This window comes from Podarcis liolepis (genome assembly GCF_965112155.1).
Source record: "Podarcis liolepis genome assembly, chromosome: 5".
Lineage (NCBI taxonomy): Eukaryota > Metazoa > Chordata > Lepidosauria > Squamata > Lacertidae > Podarcis > Podarcis liolepis.
The window spans coordinates 59,740,389-59,758,222 of NC_139556.1; the positions used below are offsets into that span (position 1 = coordinate 59,740,389).

At 46.5% G+C, this 17,834-nt stretch overlaps 1 protein-coding gene across 3 annotated transcripts in view; it reads left to right on the plus strand.

The window, feature by feature from the left end:
- The window catches only part of SFXN3 (sideroflexin 3), a gene marked incomplete at its 3' end in the record, with an annotated part of 174,596 nt that extends 157,085 nt beyond the window's left edge, over positions 1 to 17,511 (plus strand). Inside the window, exons 1-11 of one of the 3 annotated variants that reach the window (XM_083505155.1) lie at positions 1,390 to 1,709; positions 5,243 to 5,409; positions 6,244 to 6,414; positions 7,253 to 7,351; positions 8,347 to 8,422; positions 8,842 to 8,927; positions 10,100 to 10,227; positions 10,997 to 11,046; positions 11,580 to 11,629; positions 13,030 to 13,077; positions 14,018 to 17,511. In XM_083505155.1, coding sequence (XP_083361281.1) covers positions 5,246 to 5,409; positions 6,244 to 6,414; positions 7,253 to 7,351; positions 8,347 to 8,422; positions 8,842 to 8,927; positions 10,100 to 10,227; positions 10,997 to 11,046; positions 11,580 to 11,629; positions 13,030 to 13,077; positions 14,018 to 14,114 — 969 coding nt within the window. In that variant the 5' untranslated portion in view covers positions 1,390 to 1,709; positions 5,243 to 5,245. The other 2 variants (XM_083505154.1, XM_083505153.1) reach the window with 2 other exon arrangements.
- Between the last annotated feature and the right edge of the window lie 323 nt (positions 17,512 to 17,834).

Genomic DNA, 17,834 nt, shown 5'->3' on the forward strand with positions numbered 1-17,834 from the left:
TGGCCCCAGGGGGCAACTTGGGACCACCCCAACCAGCATAATCCGGGGCAGGGAGATCAGGATTTCCATATCCTTTCTCCTTCACTCCCTGCCCCCATCCTCGCCTGGTGTTTAAATGTCTCTTTGTAAGCTAATGGGATTTGAATAGAAAGGGCTGGGGCTTTAATAATGTATACCATCTAGCAATGGATGGGAAAACAAGTACATTTCTTTTACATTAACTGTTGTGAGCAGAACAAACAAGTAAGCAATTTCCATGAGGTGGTTATATCCCACTAAAGAAACATTGGAATGTTTCCTTTTGAAATGTATCCAGATAGTAGACATACATGTTTTAAATCATTTTATTTTTATTTAAAATAATATTTCCAAAAAGATCTCATGGTCATCAATACGTTTCATGATTATATCCTAAATCACACTAGAACATAAATACCAACAAAGCAATAAATCACATTGTTTTTGGTCTATTTCAGCTGAAAAAGCTATCCATGCACAGCAATGTAACAATTCATAGATGACCACTAAAGTAAAGGGTACTACAAGTAGTAAGCATTTCTACCATGATATTGTGATTAATTCAGCCAAAGATATTTTCACATTGAGATGTCATGAATTCATACACGTTTGTCACACAGCATCTAAGAAATGTTCTGGCATTTGTTGCAAATTCAGTAAACAGCAGCCCATTCCGGACATCTGATCTCAGATGGGACCCTATGCCATATCCGACTCTTTATAAGAATGTCTCCTTGGCCATCCTGGCTGGGGCTGATAGGAGTTGTAGTCCAAAGCATCAATGCTTCCGCTTCATCTGCCCTAATTTATGCTTCTCATGCGAGGCCATTCCATTCCACTGCACATGCAATAATATATTTTATCCATGGACTCTAGAGACTCAGCTACCTCCTCTCGCGGGTCCTGTTACAGGTCACCTGTATCCTGACTGCCAGCTTACTCTGAGCAAGCTGTTAAGAAACAAAGCTGCCCCCCTGATCCCCCCCCACTCCGCCGCCCCTTCCAATCAAATTCTGCTGCGGGGGGTGGGTCGTACAATTGCCTGTTTTAAAGAGCAGCGAAGGAAGGAAACACTCTGCACATGTTCAAGGGCACTTTCCCCTAGCATCTCGCCCATTCCAGGGCCGGAGACGGGCTACTGGAGAAGCAGGCCCCAGGCTGCACCTGGGTCCTGCTACAGGTTTCATGCTTAAAACGTGGACAGCTCCGGCCGATTGCCAGTAAGCGGGGCAGGATCTGACCGCTAAAGCCTGTGTCAAGCGGCACGTAGCGCGCTCTGAAGGGGAGGCGCCCACCTTGCCTGCCGGGCGAGGAGATAGGCAGGGAAAAGGCCGGCAGCCAGAGCAGCTGGCGCTGCCGCCGCCTCCTAATCCGATCCCCGCGAGGGCTGCCAGGGACAAGCCTCTCCCCTCCGCCCCTTCCAGGCAGCCCCACCCCGGCCAGCCTCCCGCCCGCTCGGCTCCGCTTCCCGGCAGGCTCCGAGGAACTGGCTAGGCCGTAGCCCTGCCTCTTGGCCGGCTCTCCCTCGCCGCTCATTGGCTCTCGCCTCACCAGGGGGGCCGCGACGCTCGGGCGCCGTGACAAGCCAAGGAAGGGGCTGGCCTCGGGAAGCAGCCCAGCGCCGCCGTGTCACAGCCGCCGGGCGACAGCGTTGCAGCCGCCACCGCCACTGCCGCCGCTCGGAGGAACAAGTGAGTTTCCTCTCGCAGGAATCGCGACCCAGCCCGGCCCTCCCCTCGCGGGGCGGGGACGCCTCCCGGCTCCATCCTCCGCTCTGCCTCGGGGCTCCCGGCGCCAGGATCTCCCTCGCCTTCTCCCTCGCTATGCAGCCTCTCCCTTTCTCCCTCCACAGCCTGCGGCGGATTACTCATCACTCGTTCCCATCTCTCTCTCTCTCCTCCCCACCCCATGCCGCCCACTCCGCGCGCCCTTTCCCTTCCTCCTCCTCCTCCATCCGTTTTTATGAGTCACTCCGGGGTTTTGGGTGGGGGCCCATCCGCGTCACGAGCTCATGCACGCGCCGGCGGGTGACTCCCTGCGCGCACCGCGTGCCCAGGGGGCTGCTGAGCATCACGCCGGGATCTGGGGAGTTGGCTGGGAGGGCGGCAGGCAGAGGATGCGAGCGACAGGTAGCGGCACATAGCGGGATACGCAGAGCAGCCCTCTCCAATCCACCTTCAACTCCCCGGGTTCTGTGGCGGGATAGCCTTGAAAGACGGGAGTCTCTCTCTCTCTCTCTCTCTCTCTCTCTCTCTCTCTCTCCCTTGGCCTCAAGGTCCCAGGGTGGGTAACAACATTAAAGCACAATTGAGAACAACTAACAACCGGGAAAATAAGGTGAGCCCTGAAATTAGATGCCCCAGGTGTCAAAGTCAGAGGCAAGCATCCTGTGGCATCTGTATGATGAAGGTACTGGATGCATCTCTGTGGGAAGGGGGCTCCACAGCTTAGGGGCTGCCATGGAGAATGGCCTCTCTTGGGGCACCAGCACCCCAGACTCTGAGGGTGGAGGAAGTACCAAGAGAGCGCCCCCCTCCGCCTGCCAATCTCAGCACCCAGGAAGGTCTGTGGGGCTTCTTTCATCCGTGAGCTTCTTCACATGCCTCCTGTTGGATGGCCCACTTTTTGTTTCATTTTCTCGCATTTAATAGCCCACCTTTTTCTCCAAGGAGCTCAAGGTTCTCCCTCCTCTCATTTAGTCCCCTCAACCTCCCTGTGATTTAGGTTAGGCGGAGAGGAAATGAATGGCCCAAGGCCACCCGGTGAGTTTCATGGACCAATGGGGATTTAAACTCTGGTTTCCCAGGTCCCAGTTGGGCATTCTAACCACTATACCACACTGGCTCCCAAGAGGACTGCAGAGAGAGAGACTGAAGACTTCCCGGTTTTCTTTATTTTGGGGTCTCCCATTTGCTCAGACATGCACCTCTTCTCTTACAGGGCTTTTTTTCTGGCCAGATAATATATTTTATTTTTAAAACACCAGCTTTACTTCAGAGGCTTCTATCTAGTTTGAAACATCACAACTTCATATAAGCAAATGGGTCATCACTTAGGACCATAGAATTGTAGAGTTGGAAGGGACCCCAAGGGGGTCCAAACCCCCCCCCCCCCCAGTGCAGGAATCTTAACTAAAGAATCCCTGACAGATGACTGGCCAAGTTCTGCATGGATGGAGCGATGTGTGTGTAGAAATCCTTACTTTTTGCATGGCTGGCTTGTCGCCTACTATACCCATGCCAGGACAAACTGATCCATAAGGCATGCTGTGATTTCAGCAGACCATTGTAGGACCATTGCTGGTTGTGGCATCTCCTCCCATTTTTAACCTGGCCATGTCCTATTTCTTTTATTTATTAATTTTCTTACATCTATAGTCAGTAGTGGCTGGTGAGCACTCTTCAGGAAACGACTTGGCGCATGGCTGCAGGAGCATCAGATTGACTCTGCTGTCATGTGCCACACAAAGCTTCCCCATGCCGCTTCACTGGCCCATGCTGTATATAGCTCACCTTGGTTCCATGTGGTCTACATGTGGTTCCTGGTGGTCAAACATCCAGGCACTGACAAGATCTGTTCTTGTTTAGCTGCCGCAAGGCAGTGGCCTCATGTGTCTTCAGGCCATATCCTGGGTTCTAGGGAAAAAGTGCTGGCATATACTTCGTGTACTCTTGGCTGTGTGCTATAGTGCCAAACTGAATGCTTACTGAATGCTACTGAATAACCTTATAGACACACCAAGTATAGACACACTCATAGTATTAATGTGGATACAGTCTTAAGTAACTACTCAAGTCGAGGAGTTCAGACTTGACTATTCCTCCTAACCCAGAAATTGTGTTGATCATCCACTGTTAGTACAAGCTAAATTGACAGAAGGTCTGAGGGAGAACCCAGTGGTGTGGTTTGCTTCTTGGAAATTAAAGTAATTTGCTGCATTTTAACATAGAACTGCCTTCTGCAGCTCTTTGGCCTCTTGGTAGACCAGCAGCAAGTACAGAAATAAAAAATGCTTGTGAAGCTTTTCAGGTTAAAAAGGAAAGGGGAGGTGACCTCTTGATACCTTGCTGGTCTCCAGATGAAATTGACTAATTTCCTTGTTCATGCCATTTTCACCCACTAATGAGAATAGAATTCAAATCCCTGAAATTTTATTAGGTTCAATCTGTATCTCTGCATGTTCTTTGAATGCAGTCTCTGCAGGAAAGCTTCAGAGTATTTGTTCTAATAATACTGCAGATAAAGTCTTTATCGGCTTTTTATTTTTTATTTTTGAATATTGCTGTTGTGCCTCACAGGGTTTCCATCCAAAAGGATTATTCCTTCCAGAGAGAATTTGTGAATATTGGAGGCTGACATTTTTCTTTGACGCAAGGAGTATGATGTTTGTTATTTTAATCATTGCCTGGGTAACAGTAGGGGCATGACAAATGGGATTTAAAGGGCAACCAACATTTCCAGACGTGAATCTTGATGTGAGCCTTAGTGTTGATGTAACCTCTATAAGCTCAGCTTCAAGTGCTAGAAAATAAGCAACTTAACATGTGTATTGATTTACCTGTTTTTATTGTACTGGCTTAATTTTGCTTAGGCACATATTCTGCTGCGTAGAAGGCTCAAGGGCTAGGAATCTCTCTAATGGGATGCAAAGAACCCTCTTGCGCTTAACAGGCAGGATCCCCTATGTATGTAAGGAGGAACTCAGGAGCAAAGCACCAGCATATCAGCAACTTGGGGAATGGTGGAGATGTGAGAAGATCACATCATCCTTGTATGCGAGTAAAAGCGAAAGTCGTGCTTTCAGGTGGTACGAAAGTGACCTTGTACATATCTGATAACTTCCCCAGTTTTGCTTGTTCCTGCTTTGTTGGAGAGCATTGTGCGCGAGTTCTAATGGTCTTTGAAAAACAAACTTTCAGCACATAAGCTTGGGCCCTAAGATAAGATAACTTAATCAAGTTCATGGGAGGAATTCTTCCTGTCCCTTCCTCCCATTTGCAGCCACTCGCTTCCCTGAATGGAGAATGGAGAGAGACATTTGTATGCCTCTGACTTTGGCATGGATGGAATTTAGCCTGCTGTATAAAGATAAAGAGTCACATCCATTGCTCTGACTGCTTTTGCCTCCGGCCCCACCTACCACTGGCAATGTGGACCCAACCCTTCTGCTTAGCCTCACTGTGACATGAGTTGAGTTTGCTCTCCCTCCTTTGTGTCCTTGCAGAAGATGTCTGGGGAACTGTCCTTGCGCATCGACACCAAGGAGCCACGATGGGACCAGAGCAGCTTCACAGGGAGAGCAAAACACTTCTTCACGGTGACAGATCCTCGCAACCTTCTGCTCTCTAGCAAAACTCTGGAAGAGGCCCGGAGGGTGATTGAGGATTACAGGTTCTCTTGTTAGTCTGGGGATTGCTTTGGTCTTTAGAGAATGACAAGGAAGGCAGTGCCAGGAGTGAGGGGGTGAGGTTGTGGGGAATCCTGATGTTGTGCTATCTAGAGGCTTTTAAAGCACTTGGTGTTAGCTGTCCTCTAATTCCTGGAATTCGTAGATTCTTCTTAGCACTCTGGAGTGGCTTGTTGACTTTCAATAGAGTGGCTCTGGGAAAGCAAAAGCAGGGAGAACGAACTCCTAGGAAGAGGGATGCACTTTTAGAAGGAATGGAAAGATGAAGCTTAGAGAATAAGTTTATTTACAGGCCACTTTCCCAAAGGATGCTCCAAGTGGCTCACAAGAAAAGCAAACAAATCAATTTATAGGTGCAACGAAGACATAAATATATCATAAATGCAGTCTTTTATGTTCCCATTAGCAAACAAACATATTAGTATTAACGATTTCCTCATTAGTATTAATGTCTCCTCCAGTGACTACTGGCCATTGATGACAGAGCATAGTCCCAAACCATTTCCCTGTCTACACATCCTATTCCAAACCCAATATTTTGAATTAATCAGAACATTCAAAGGAACCCATCCAAGACTATCCACAGGGCAACTGGTCCATTTGAAGGGTCTCCTTGCATTTCACAGTGTACATGAATAGAGAGGAGTGTTGAGGGGTACCTCTGGTCATTGCTAATACAGCTATTCTTACCTCCCAAACTGACCCCGCCTCTTCCTAGTACAGTGCGTTGATACTTCCTGCCCCAGCAACCTCCACAGCAAATCTTCTCATTTCCCTAAACTGCCTCCAATCTTCTTTCCTTTTCTTGATTGTTTCAGGAAAGGGAAGGTGTCGCCAGGATTGACTGAGGACCAACTATGGCGGGCAAAATACATCTACGACTCGGCTTTCCACCCGGACACTGGCGAGAAGATGATCCTGATTGGGCGAATGTCGGCCCAGGTGCCCATGAACATGACCATCACTGGCTGCATGCTCACTTTCTACAGGTACGTGCACAACTTCTAAGGTCCTATTGGTGGCCACGTGAACTGCAGCGTGACAACAGCCTTACATTTGATGTAATGCAGCAATTTAGAGGGCTAATTTGAAGCAGTCTGCTGTGATAGGAGTTTAACACTGTTCCCCTCTCTCCCCTGCCTCAGTGCTCAAGTTGCTCTTAGCTGCAGGGAAAAAAGACAAATACTATATGGGCAAGTACCTCTGAGGGAAATGCCAGCTTTGGGGCAGGAAGAGGGAGCAATCTAACATTGTGGCTGGGGGCAAGAATTAACCCCACTTTCCCCCATGCCATGGACCTTACCTAGGGATGCCATATTTCAAAAAGTGAAAATCCGGACAAAAAGGTTGTTGAGCTTTCTATTTTTTAAGGAAAATCGACACTGCCAACAAGGGTTGCCATACATCTGGATTTTCTCAGACATTTTAGCAATTTCTGCCTAGACAGACTGCAATATCCTGGCTATGTCTGGACGTATAGCAACCCTACCTCACCCAAATTGCACCCTAAGATCAGCTAGTTAATGAAATAAAAAAGCTAGTTTTAATGAAATGAAAAAGAGATCTGTTCATGGATTTTCTGTGTTGGATGTAGTTTGGCCCTAAATCTGAAGGAGAAAGGAAGTGCTGTGTATGTGGTGGAACAGTGGCATTGAAACTGCATGCGTACCTCATTGAGTGCTTTTGTGTGTATGTATGGAGGAGGGGCTATGAGAAGCACACACCAAATCAGTACATAGAGCTCGTTCGCTACTTCTTTGAGAATTAGCCTAACATCCTGGTTTTTGTCATGTTTATGGGAGCCCTGACTTTTCTCTTTCCTTGCAGAACAACCCCTGCCGTTCTGTTCTGGCAATGGGTGAACCAGTCATTCAACGCCATTGTCAACTACACTAACCGGAGTGGAGATGCTCCCATAACCGTCAGGTAAGAAGACACTGAGTACTGCCCAAGAGCCCTGGAAACGAATGCAGACATATTTGTGGGAAATTTGCCATGGGATTGCCTGATACCACTGTAGGAGCTGCCTCTACAGGGTAGCTTTTCAGGACCCATACCTGCCAAGGAAGCAGATCATCAGGCCCCAAAAATTCTGCTCCCTCATCCCAGATGGCTATAGGTGTGGACTCGGATTATTCCACATTTGTTCAGGAGCTCCTTCCTAATTACATTTCAAGTGGAAGCCATGACAAAACATTGCACTGTTGAGTAATCATATTCAGGGTGCCAGCCAATTTTCAGGATACTCCATTTCATCCTCCTTCCCACCTGTTTCTCTGCCCCCCTACAACAGTCAGCATTCTATTGCTAGCCAGCATGCTCAGTCCTCACTGGGCTGTGTTTGGGCTCCTTCCCTTCGGTTCATAGTTTCCCTTAAGTTTTCTTTCGAACTTCTGCGAAACTTGAGACTCCCCCAAGTCTGCTGGTACCTCCCTCTTGTGCGTGAATGGGTGCCATTTTTTGGTGGGTGGGGATCCACACTGGGAGAATGAATTCACTCTTAGCCTTTTCCCATTGCAAATCCCAGGAAAACCCATGGGAGCTATTTCTTCAAAGTGGTGTGCCTAGGAAGCAGTGGTAGCCCCATTTGTGGGGTCAAGAGGAGAGGATTGCAGGGGCTGGGCTTTCCAGGAGTCATGGAGGGAAAGCTTGAAGTCAAAAGCAAGGTAGACCATGGTGGAGACCTCCTGTGCAGAAACGGGTAGGGAATGAGGCAAGAAGGAACACTGGCAGTGCTAGGAAAGGTGGTGAAGATGTGTGACTGCTTAGTCTTGGTGGGGATTTTTAATAGTGGGAAATAGGAATGTTCCTGCATGTCCCACCCATTGAATACCTTTCCCAGGGGAAGCATTAGGGCTGGGACTAGACAGGAGGAAGTTGAGAGTATCTTAGCCTCACCTGGTTGTCTGCTTCCTTCACAGCCAGCTGGGCACTGCCTACGTCAGTGCTACTACGGGAGCTGTGGTCACAGCACTGGGCCTCAAGTCCCTCACCAAGGTAAGGGACCCGCCGGCTGTGTCTGCCCTGGCACAGCAAGAAGGATATGCCTGTTCTTTGAGATTAAAGTGTCACACTTCGGTGTTACAAACAAGATCTTGCATAGGACAAGTGACTCTCTTTCCTTATTTGCTTATCAGCATTCCCTGGCCACTGAGCATGCTCAGCACTCACTGAGATGTTTGGAAAGGTTTTCTTCCCATGGTGTGTGTGTGTGTGTGTGTGTGTGTGTGTGTGTGTACTTCTGCAAATCTTTGGTTCCTCTTCCTGTTTTCTCTTGTGCATTGGTCAGACCTGTGCAAGGGGGGTGGGCAGCTGGGTACACTTTCCCTGGGCCAATTCATCCTGCTGTTAATTCAAACTGTAACACATGTCTCCTCTCTCTTTCTCTTTCCCTTTCAACTCTTCCACCTCGGTAGCACCTTCCACCCATCATTGGACGCTATGTGCCTTTTGCAGCTGTGGCAGCGGCTAACTGTATCAACATACCATTAATGAGGCAGAGGTAAGATAGGGCTGTGTGATGAGGAGAGGCTAGGAACTTAGGAGGATGCCTTGCACTGAGTCAATATAGCACAGTATTGTCTACACTGACTGGCAGGGTCTCTCCTGGGTTTGAAGCAGGGGAGCTTCCTATCCCTTCCTGGAGACACCAGCAACCTTTTGCCCCAGCAAAGCATGTCCTCTGACACTGAAACATAGCCCACCCTCCTGGAAAGGGGAAACCAAAGTCCAGGTCTTGGCCATTTCTTGCTAGTAGCATATTCTAAATTGCTGCACCCCTGGGCATCTTTTCTCAGTCTTTTGACTTTGAAAGTATGAGGTGTTCACAGCTATGATAATATGCAGAATCCACAATAACTGGCACCAGGCTAACAGCATAGCAGAGGGCTTTGCCATTATAGATCTATGAAGGGGGGGACTTGGAACATAGTAAAAAGTAATACCAGATTGCGTAAGGGGAACCACCACCCCCAGAATGAAGAGAGAAGCTTTCTAGCTATTTAGAAAGCAACGTCTACATTTCTGTGATAAGTTTGTTACTGTAGTTGAGAATATAGTTCCTTTAATTTCTTTGTATCCCATCTTTTCCTACTTGGTAATTCAAGGCGATATACAAAGGTCTCCCATCCAGGCACTGACCGGACCGAGACCTGCTTAGCTTTATGAAGATTGCTGCATCATGTGCCAGAGCCAGGGTAGAGAACTAGGGTTTTGAAGTTGGTGGAAGATGTTGGAGAGGAGGCAACATAATGAAGAGTAGAGAAAAAGTGTAATGAAGAGTGGAGCCACGGGTCAATCTCCTGATGTGCCTTGTCCTCATGTCTGAACAGTGTCTGCTGTTGTGCTGTTTATGTGGTTTTGGTTCATGGGGAGTGGTCAGGTGGAATAATGTGGTGGAGCTACTCCACATCGTTCCATGGTCCTATACCACATTGTTCCAGACTATCCTTCTTTGGGGATCCAGCAGGACAGACGTGGTCCTGTGCTGGCTGGTGGGTGGAATTTTGGAGTTGATGCCTAGTTTAATACTTGTGTTCCCGGTCTAGAAAGACAGGAAGCACAGGCAACTAGGACTCAGAAGAATTGCTGCATTTCTGGCAGCAAGAGAAAGGAGAGGCTGAAAATGACAATAAAGGGTTGTATTATTTTTTTTCCCCTTAACCATTTTTACAGGGAGCTAAAGCTTGGTATCCCCATTACAGACGAGAATGGAAATCGGTTGGGTGAGTCAAAGGCAGCCGCTCAGCAAGCCATTGCACAAGTGGTGGTGTCTCGAATTGGCATGGCTGCACCTGCAATGGGTAAGTAGCTGCTGCATTGGCCCTTGGCTAGAGCAGAAGCAAATATATGAAGTTCCAACTTCGCCAATAAGGGATGATGCGGTTTTTTATGGGTGGAAATGTGAATGATTTTGATTTGCTGGCTTCTCTCAATTTTTTTGGTAAGATTCAAATATGAAATATTATAAACTGAGGAGTGTTTCTTTTTAACTATTAATTAATTTGGATGCTTGATGTGCATTGATGTGCTCAGTGACAGAGCACATGTTTGCATGTAGCAGGGCCCAGGTTAAAACTTTGGCACTTTTAATTTAAAAGGGCCCTGAGATCTGCTGATGGAGGGCAGTACAGTGGTGTAGCCTGGGGGGTGCCAGGGGGACCATTGTCCCAGGCGCACAATTGGGGAGGCGTGAACCAGGCACCCTTCCCCCGCAGAGATCCGGCGCATGCAGGGGCTAGACAGCACAGAGGGTGAAGAGCACCCTTTGTGCCCTGTGCCCCCCATTTGAGATCAAAATTAAGCATTTTGAAGATCCCATTAATTTTAGTTCTGCTTTTGGTGCCTACATGCTGTGCTATTTTGTCATTATCTCCTGAAAGGTTCGACCAAGGTAGAAATCCTGTTTAAGTTGTTGGCATTGGGATGTTAGTTTCCGAGTATCCTCAATGGATTCCAGGAAGTCCTAGAGAAATAAAACAACAACAACCCTAAACCCGATTCAAAATGTGCAGGAGACATTTGGCTGGTTGGGTGTGTCTTTAATATTCTCCTTCCTCATTTTCCTTATAGCCATCCCTCCTGTGATCATGAACGCACTAGAGAAGAGAGCATTTTTGAAGGTAGGTCCTTTTGGATCTTAGTTCAGCTCCCAGGCCTCCATTCCTAGAGGCTGAGAAGGATGTGGTTGCTTTCTTGATATGAGCCACATTTGTGTATGTGTGTTCAGCTTCCTTCTCAACCCTCATGAAACAGAGTGCTAGATGAGATAGGCCTTTGGGTTGATCCAGCAGGGCTCTTCTTACGCTGGTCAGGAAGGGGAGTTTAATTTCTTAGAAGGTGTATTGACTGCCATCTTGGAAATGCTAGGGTCAATTGTTGACAATTACAAAAAAATATTCAAAGCTTCTTAAGCAGGGGTGGCTAACCCTTGGCTCTCTAGATGTTGCCATCATCCCTGACCATTGACCATGCTAGCTGAGATTGTGTTGTAGTTTAGCACTATCTGGAGTGCCACATAGGGCTTTCCCCAAGAAACGTATGAGTACTCCTGCTGGGTAAATGGCTGCACCTCTGTAGGCAACAAGCAACAACGGCTGCTTTGGAAACGGATGTAGATACTGAACACGAACCAATGCCTTGTGTTTCCTTCCAGCGGTACCCTTGGATGAATGCTCCTCTGCAGGTTGGGCTGGTGGGCCTGTGGTAAGTGCGCTTCTTCCCTTGTGCAAATGGGAGTATTTTATGTCAGAAGGAGAGAGCAGGTTGCCAGAGCTCTGAGAAAAATGTCAGTGCAAACCATGGTCACATTCACACTGCATGTTTATAAAGTGCCACGATACCACTTTAAACAGTCACGGCTTCCCCCAAAGGATTCTGGGAGCTGTAGTTTGTTTACAGTGCTGAGTTTGTTAGGGGGCCCCTATTCCCCCCCCGCCCAAAAAGCTACAATTTCCAGAGTTCCCTGTGAAGAGGAATTGAATATTAAATCACTCAGGGGACTGTAGCTCTGTGTGGGCAGCAGGGATCTCCTAACAACTTAACGAACCCTTAGCATCCTTAACGAGCTGCAGTTCCCAGAATACTTGAGGAAAGCCATGGCTGTTTAAATTGATACCATAGCGCTTTAAATTTAGGGTGTCAGTCTGACCAGTGTGGGGAAGTAGAGTGCCTATGACTGGGGAGGCTCAGGTTCAAATTCTTTCTCAGCCAGGAAACTGACTTTCTCTCAGACCAACCTGGTTGTGGAGGCTAAAATTGGGGGTAGCTGGTTGGGGCATGATGACCTAGGAGCCTTGAGCTCCTGGGATGAAAGAGAAGACAAGCATGGAATAAATAAATAAATAATAAAGAAAGACGGCTTTTGACTAGAACCAGATAGCACTTGGTTTACAGGAGCAAGTGAGGTAATCTCCTGAGAAAGTATGATTGTGGGAATCAGGCATGGGGACCCACATTCCATGGCCCTTCTGGATTTTCTTCCCTGGCAACTGTGGCTTGACCTTTAGGCTGATCAGAATTTCTACCAGTTCCTATCAATGTATATCAGTTTGAAGGTGTTGAAATTTATGAGTGGCAACCTGTTCCATTCTGAATATTTCAACTTTTGTGGGTTGCCCCCCCACAAGCCCCATTGAAATGACATTAACATGGTACCCTGCTTATTTGTAATGGATCAGGCAAGGTAGCTTTCGTGACATAGTGCTATTCCTTTTGGAAATTTGACTAGATCCCCATTCCAGGAAAATGGGTTGGGGGCCTTTTGCCAACCTGGTGCCCTCCAGATGTTTTTGATGATCAGTTGTAGTTGGGAGTTGTAGTCCAAAACATCTGGAGGGCTCCAGGTTGGTGAAAGAGGCACAAAAGAAAAGCTTTGATTGGGATGCAAGATACTGCACTCCATTGTGTGTTGTTCGGCATCTACAATTCTGACTGGGAGAAAGAAAGCAGCCTATACCCCCAACACATAGAGCAACATAGAACATTGCCATTGCCCCCCCCCCAAGGCTGGTGGGAGGGGGGTGAGGGTTATTTCCCCCCAGAGCGACTCCCTTGCCCATCCTCCAAGGCAGAAGTGACTCCTCTCCCTGTCTTTGTTTTTCCAGTTTGGTGTTTGCTACCCCTCTTTGCTGTGCACTCTTCCCCCAGAAAAGGTAAGCATGCCATTGCATGTTATATTCTATGAGAGTGGTTCCCGGGGTCCATTTGGGGTCCAGCCACCCAGGGGGCTCGTGGCACATACCCATCAACTGTCTGGGACATCCCGTTTGGAGGGGCTGTGCTCTCATGTGAGATCTTGTGCTCTTGCGTATGGGTCACATAGACCTTAATGGACCTGTTAGTCATGTTCATTAACTTCAGGCAGTCTGTTCTGAGTAGACCTAGCACTGAATGCAAGTCTCAGTGCTAAATCTGTATAATTTTGAATGGGGAGTTCCTCATAAACTGTTTCTTTTCTTTTTTAAAATATTTTGCTGTTCAAAGTCAACATTTTCACAACTGTTTACTTTCAATTCAAAATTTGAAAAGGTGGTTTTTCCCCCCTTGTTTTTTTTGCCGGGGTGGGTGGGGGAAGAAGCATTATTAAAACATGGCCTTTTTAATGTTTGTGTTGCTGCGGGTTTTCATGCCCTGCTGGTGTGTTACAGTCTTGAAGCCTGATCCTGTCTTAAGTATAGAAGCAATCCTACATTCTTTAGGAATCACAGATGTTTCCCCTTTCTGCTTGGGAGGTTTTCAAATGGGGGCAATGCCACAGTTGGGGGAAATGCCACACCGTGTGGGAAAGAGCATCCCACATGAAGTTTGAAGAAGACACCTCTGGTCACCACATTCTTGGGACCTGGTTTCTCCTTCCTCGACTGTGGTGTTCTCCAGAAGCATACATGGTGGACACACTGTAAGCATCTCTTTCCCCTAATAAACAGACTAGCCTACTGCTGATTTAAAACATGACATGGGAGGTCATAGCCCATTTTTCAGAGCATGGCTGTGCACCTCTTGAGATAGCCCTGCTCCATAGCTTTGCTTTCCATTTCCTACTCTCTCCTTTGCCCTAAGAACTAGAAAAACATCTTGTTTTCCTTTTTCCAGCTCAATGCGGGTGAGCCGCCTGGAACCTGAAGTCCAAGCTCTGATCAGGGAGAAAAACTCTGACATTGAGGTTGTCTACTTCAATAAAGGGCTTTGAGAGAAGCTTCCTCATGCTACCCTGGTATGGAGTAAAAAAAACAGGAAGAAGTAGAAGAACCAGGGATCCGGTGCTCCTGAGGAGGAATTTACACTTTGTAATAGTATAATCCCTTTTATATGCTGCTTTCTTATTGGCTGTCAAGTCATGGCAGGCCCTATGTGTATGATATAACCTTCCTGAATTCAGGTGAACCCTAGGGTAGATTGTAATGTGGCAGTGTGGCAGTTGCAGTGATGTATGTTCATACTCTGAACAAAACAGAAACATTCCAGTGATGACCCATTTGGGTTTCAGGAGCAAAGAAGTCCTTAAGCCTAAATCCTTACATTACACATAGTTCTACAGTGGTATGTGTACAGGTGTGGATGTATGTGCACTATAATCTTAATGATGTATTATCCTAAGAATGATAACCTTGAGAAATGTTTGGGAAGAGGAGAAATCCATGGGACACCTGAGAACCTGTTGCTACATGGAAGGCAACTCGCTGTCCTGGTTAGTTGGAGTTTCATGCATTCAGAGGTAAAGGAGATCACTCTCCCACATAAGAGCATTATGTGTTTTTGCAATACCTACATTCTTGAGATGTTTTTTCTCTAGACAACCTTTGGTTTTGCAACCAAAACATGTTTTTCCAAGAACCTCTGCATTCTCTTCCTGTTCTGATACTTTTCTGATAAGAGAAATGTACGAGAATGACAGTATGTGCAGACTTGAAACCACAAAACCCATGAGGCAGGGTGAGCGCTAGTCAAATAAGCACACTGCTTCCTACATAGGGAAGCAAGCAATTGACCATATTGAGTTCGCAGGAAACCGCTAAAATTCGAACAGGTTGGTGGATTTTCTATCAGCAATCTTCTATTCGGAGGTGGGCACATGCTTCAAAGATGAAGCAAAGATCTGGTGTTTGCATAATTATGTCATGGGAGATGGGATCATGGAAATCAGCTGATCCTAACATGCCCCTTATCTGCCCCTTGGAAACCACAGAATGTCACATAAAGTGGGAAGGGATGTGTCTATATATGTAGAGGCTTCTCCCCTTATGTTCTGCTTAGCTGTTTTAGCATAACCACAGCAATATTTTGTACGGTTGCATAGCTTGCTTGAAGGCCCAGGGCGATTGATAGGGATGGCATCCAAATGGAGCATCACTTCTGCCAGCTTCATTGGATCAGGTGAGGGTTGTGACAGCAGCAACCCCATGCTCATGGGGCCTGATGGTTTCACCTCCCAGACCGAGAAAGAAATCTGTTCTCCTTACCCTTTCCACACACTCACTCCCCCAAACCGTTCATTAATACCATGGGTGGTATCCAACTAAGTGGTTCCTCTGGTGCAAGCATTTTAAGAACACAATACAAGCCTACTGGATCAAGCCAATGGCCTGTTCTCATAGTTGCAGACAAATGCCAATGGGGAGCCTGCAAGCAGGACATGCGTCTAACAGCACTCTGCCCACCTGGGTTTCCCATCACCTGGTATTAAGAGGCATAACGTCTCGTGACAGTGGAGCTGGAACATACTTATTGTTGTGCAAAGGAACTTCTGCTCCCTCTCCTCTCCCTGTGTCCCCCATCCCCTGAATCTGTCCTAGGGGTTCCCAACCCTCAAGAGCGAATGGGCAGGGCCTTGGGGGCACGTGGAGAGGGAACAGCAATATGAAGAATTCTGTTGTGCAAGTAGAAATCTCACCATTTAGTTGGAGAATTCCTAACCCCACGCTCCAAATTTCTTAAGCACATACCTTGTTGCTCCAAGTGAATACTTACTTGGGTGAATTTGTAAGGTAGAAAATGATCACACCTGCCTGAGAGCATAAATGACTCTCTTTGGTGGATGTGGCTGTGACTGAATAGTGGTACACATAAGTATCTCTTCTTTATCTGGACCTGTACTTTACCAGAACAGTTGAGACAACCACTCTGAGGTTTTGTTTCGTTTTTACAATCAAGCAGTACATAAAATCTTACAAAATAAATAAAATAATAAATGACGTTCCGGCATTTGGGAAGGTGTGTCTGCACAAAAGCTCTTAGTATCTGGTTTGATGCTTTATTTGCCAAAGCAGTATCCAATACTCACGAGTGTGCACTAACCACAAGGTTTGTTTTGGACCCTGATTCAGCACTTTGGAAATTACTCCAATTTGGCTCAGACAGTTTGAAGGCTGCCTCGTTCATCTTGGCACCGTATCAGAATACTGATCTGGGGAAAGCTGAAGCTTTGTGCCTCCCCATTGGCTGTCATGAGGAAATCAACAAATTATTATAGCCTCTTTCCATTGGACAGAATTGTATGCAATTTGCAAGCATAGCAAACCCTTTGGACTGGAAGAAGCCTGCCATAATTCCAGTCAAAAAGGTGCAGGTTTGTTTGCGCTAGACTTCTTCCACCCTCTCCCCACCTTGGCTTTCTTCTTAAATGGAAAGCTTGAGGAGAGATGTTGTCATTTTTTTGCAAACACACTTTCTGACTCTGAATCAACATTTGCTCCTAATAAAGAAAGTAATGTGGGCAGGAGGTATTCTTCAGTATTACCCTGTGTTGATTATGGTACCTGCCTTGTAACCCTACAGTTCCTTCTGTCTGCCATGTAGACTTAACTGGTCAGTGCTAGGATCAGATTTGTGTGTAGTGATCAGGTGCACTGAATCAGCGCATCCATAAGATGCCTTTGGGTGGATTTGACCCATAAAAATTCTCTTCGCTGATGGTCTGAAGGGATAAAATGCTCTACAGCAATGTCCATCCCTGTAGTCCATGCTGTTGCATATTCTGCACAATCTAGCATCAGATTCCATTTGCTCAGAATGTTTAGTTCAATGTCATTTTTGCCCTTGACTTCAGCAGCAGCAGCAGCAGGGTCCATAGCACTTATTTGACCTAAGCAACACACACACAGAGCTAAACTGGAACAAGTGTGTGTGATGACACATGATGTTTAGCCTGCAAAGTAGAATAAAGAACTGCCAGAACTGCCTTCTCCAAAGGTGGATGAAGGTCAGTGGCTTAATCCAGTTTTATGTACTTTTTATCCCTGGAGCAAATCATTTATTTTAATCTGAGCAGAACCGCCCGGGTTTGCATGCTTGCTTCCTTTGTTAAATGTCATCTTTGCTGGAGCCTCAGAGTTCCATCAGGGGTTACTATATATGCTCTTTATCACACTCACTTAATGAGACCTCATCTGATCCAACTCTTACAAGCTTAAAATGGTTTGAGTCAGCTTATTTTTCTTTTACTGTGTTGGGTTATGTTTGAGGCTTATTTTACCAAATGCAAAGCAATGTCTGTGCAGGAATCCTCATTGATTCCATGTTATACCTCTTGTATAGCTTTAAATAAGGCATCTGTTTCCAAATAAAGAATATAATTTCTGTCTCTTGCACATGTCTTTGCTGTTTTCTTGAACTGACAGGTAAAATGCATTGCTCTGTTTCTTGCTCACATACAGCAGATTTTAATGCAGAGTTTTGTTTTAAGGAAATGTGACCAAAATTACTCCTACTGGCGATGAAGGCAAAAAGCTTCCTGCTAACTTCCAAGTGTGGGTCCCCTAATTCCCACCCACATTCTTCAAAGGTTAATCCGTTTATGATTACAGTGATTATTCCTGTTCATGGAAGGGCTATGCTGTCATTTGAGCAAAGAAATCAGTATACTCTCCAAGATGTGTCCCACATTCCAGGCCATTTTTCACTTTACAGAATT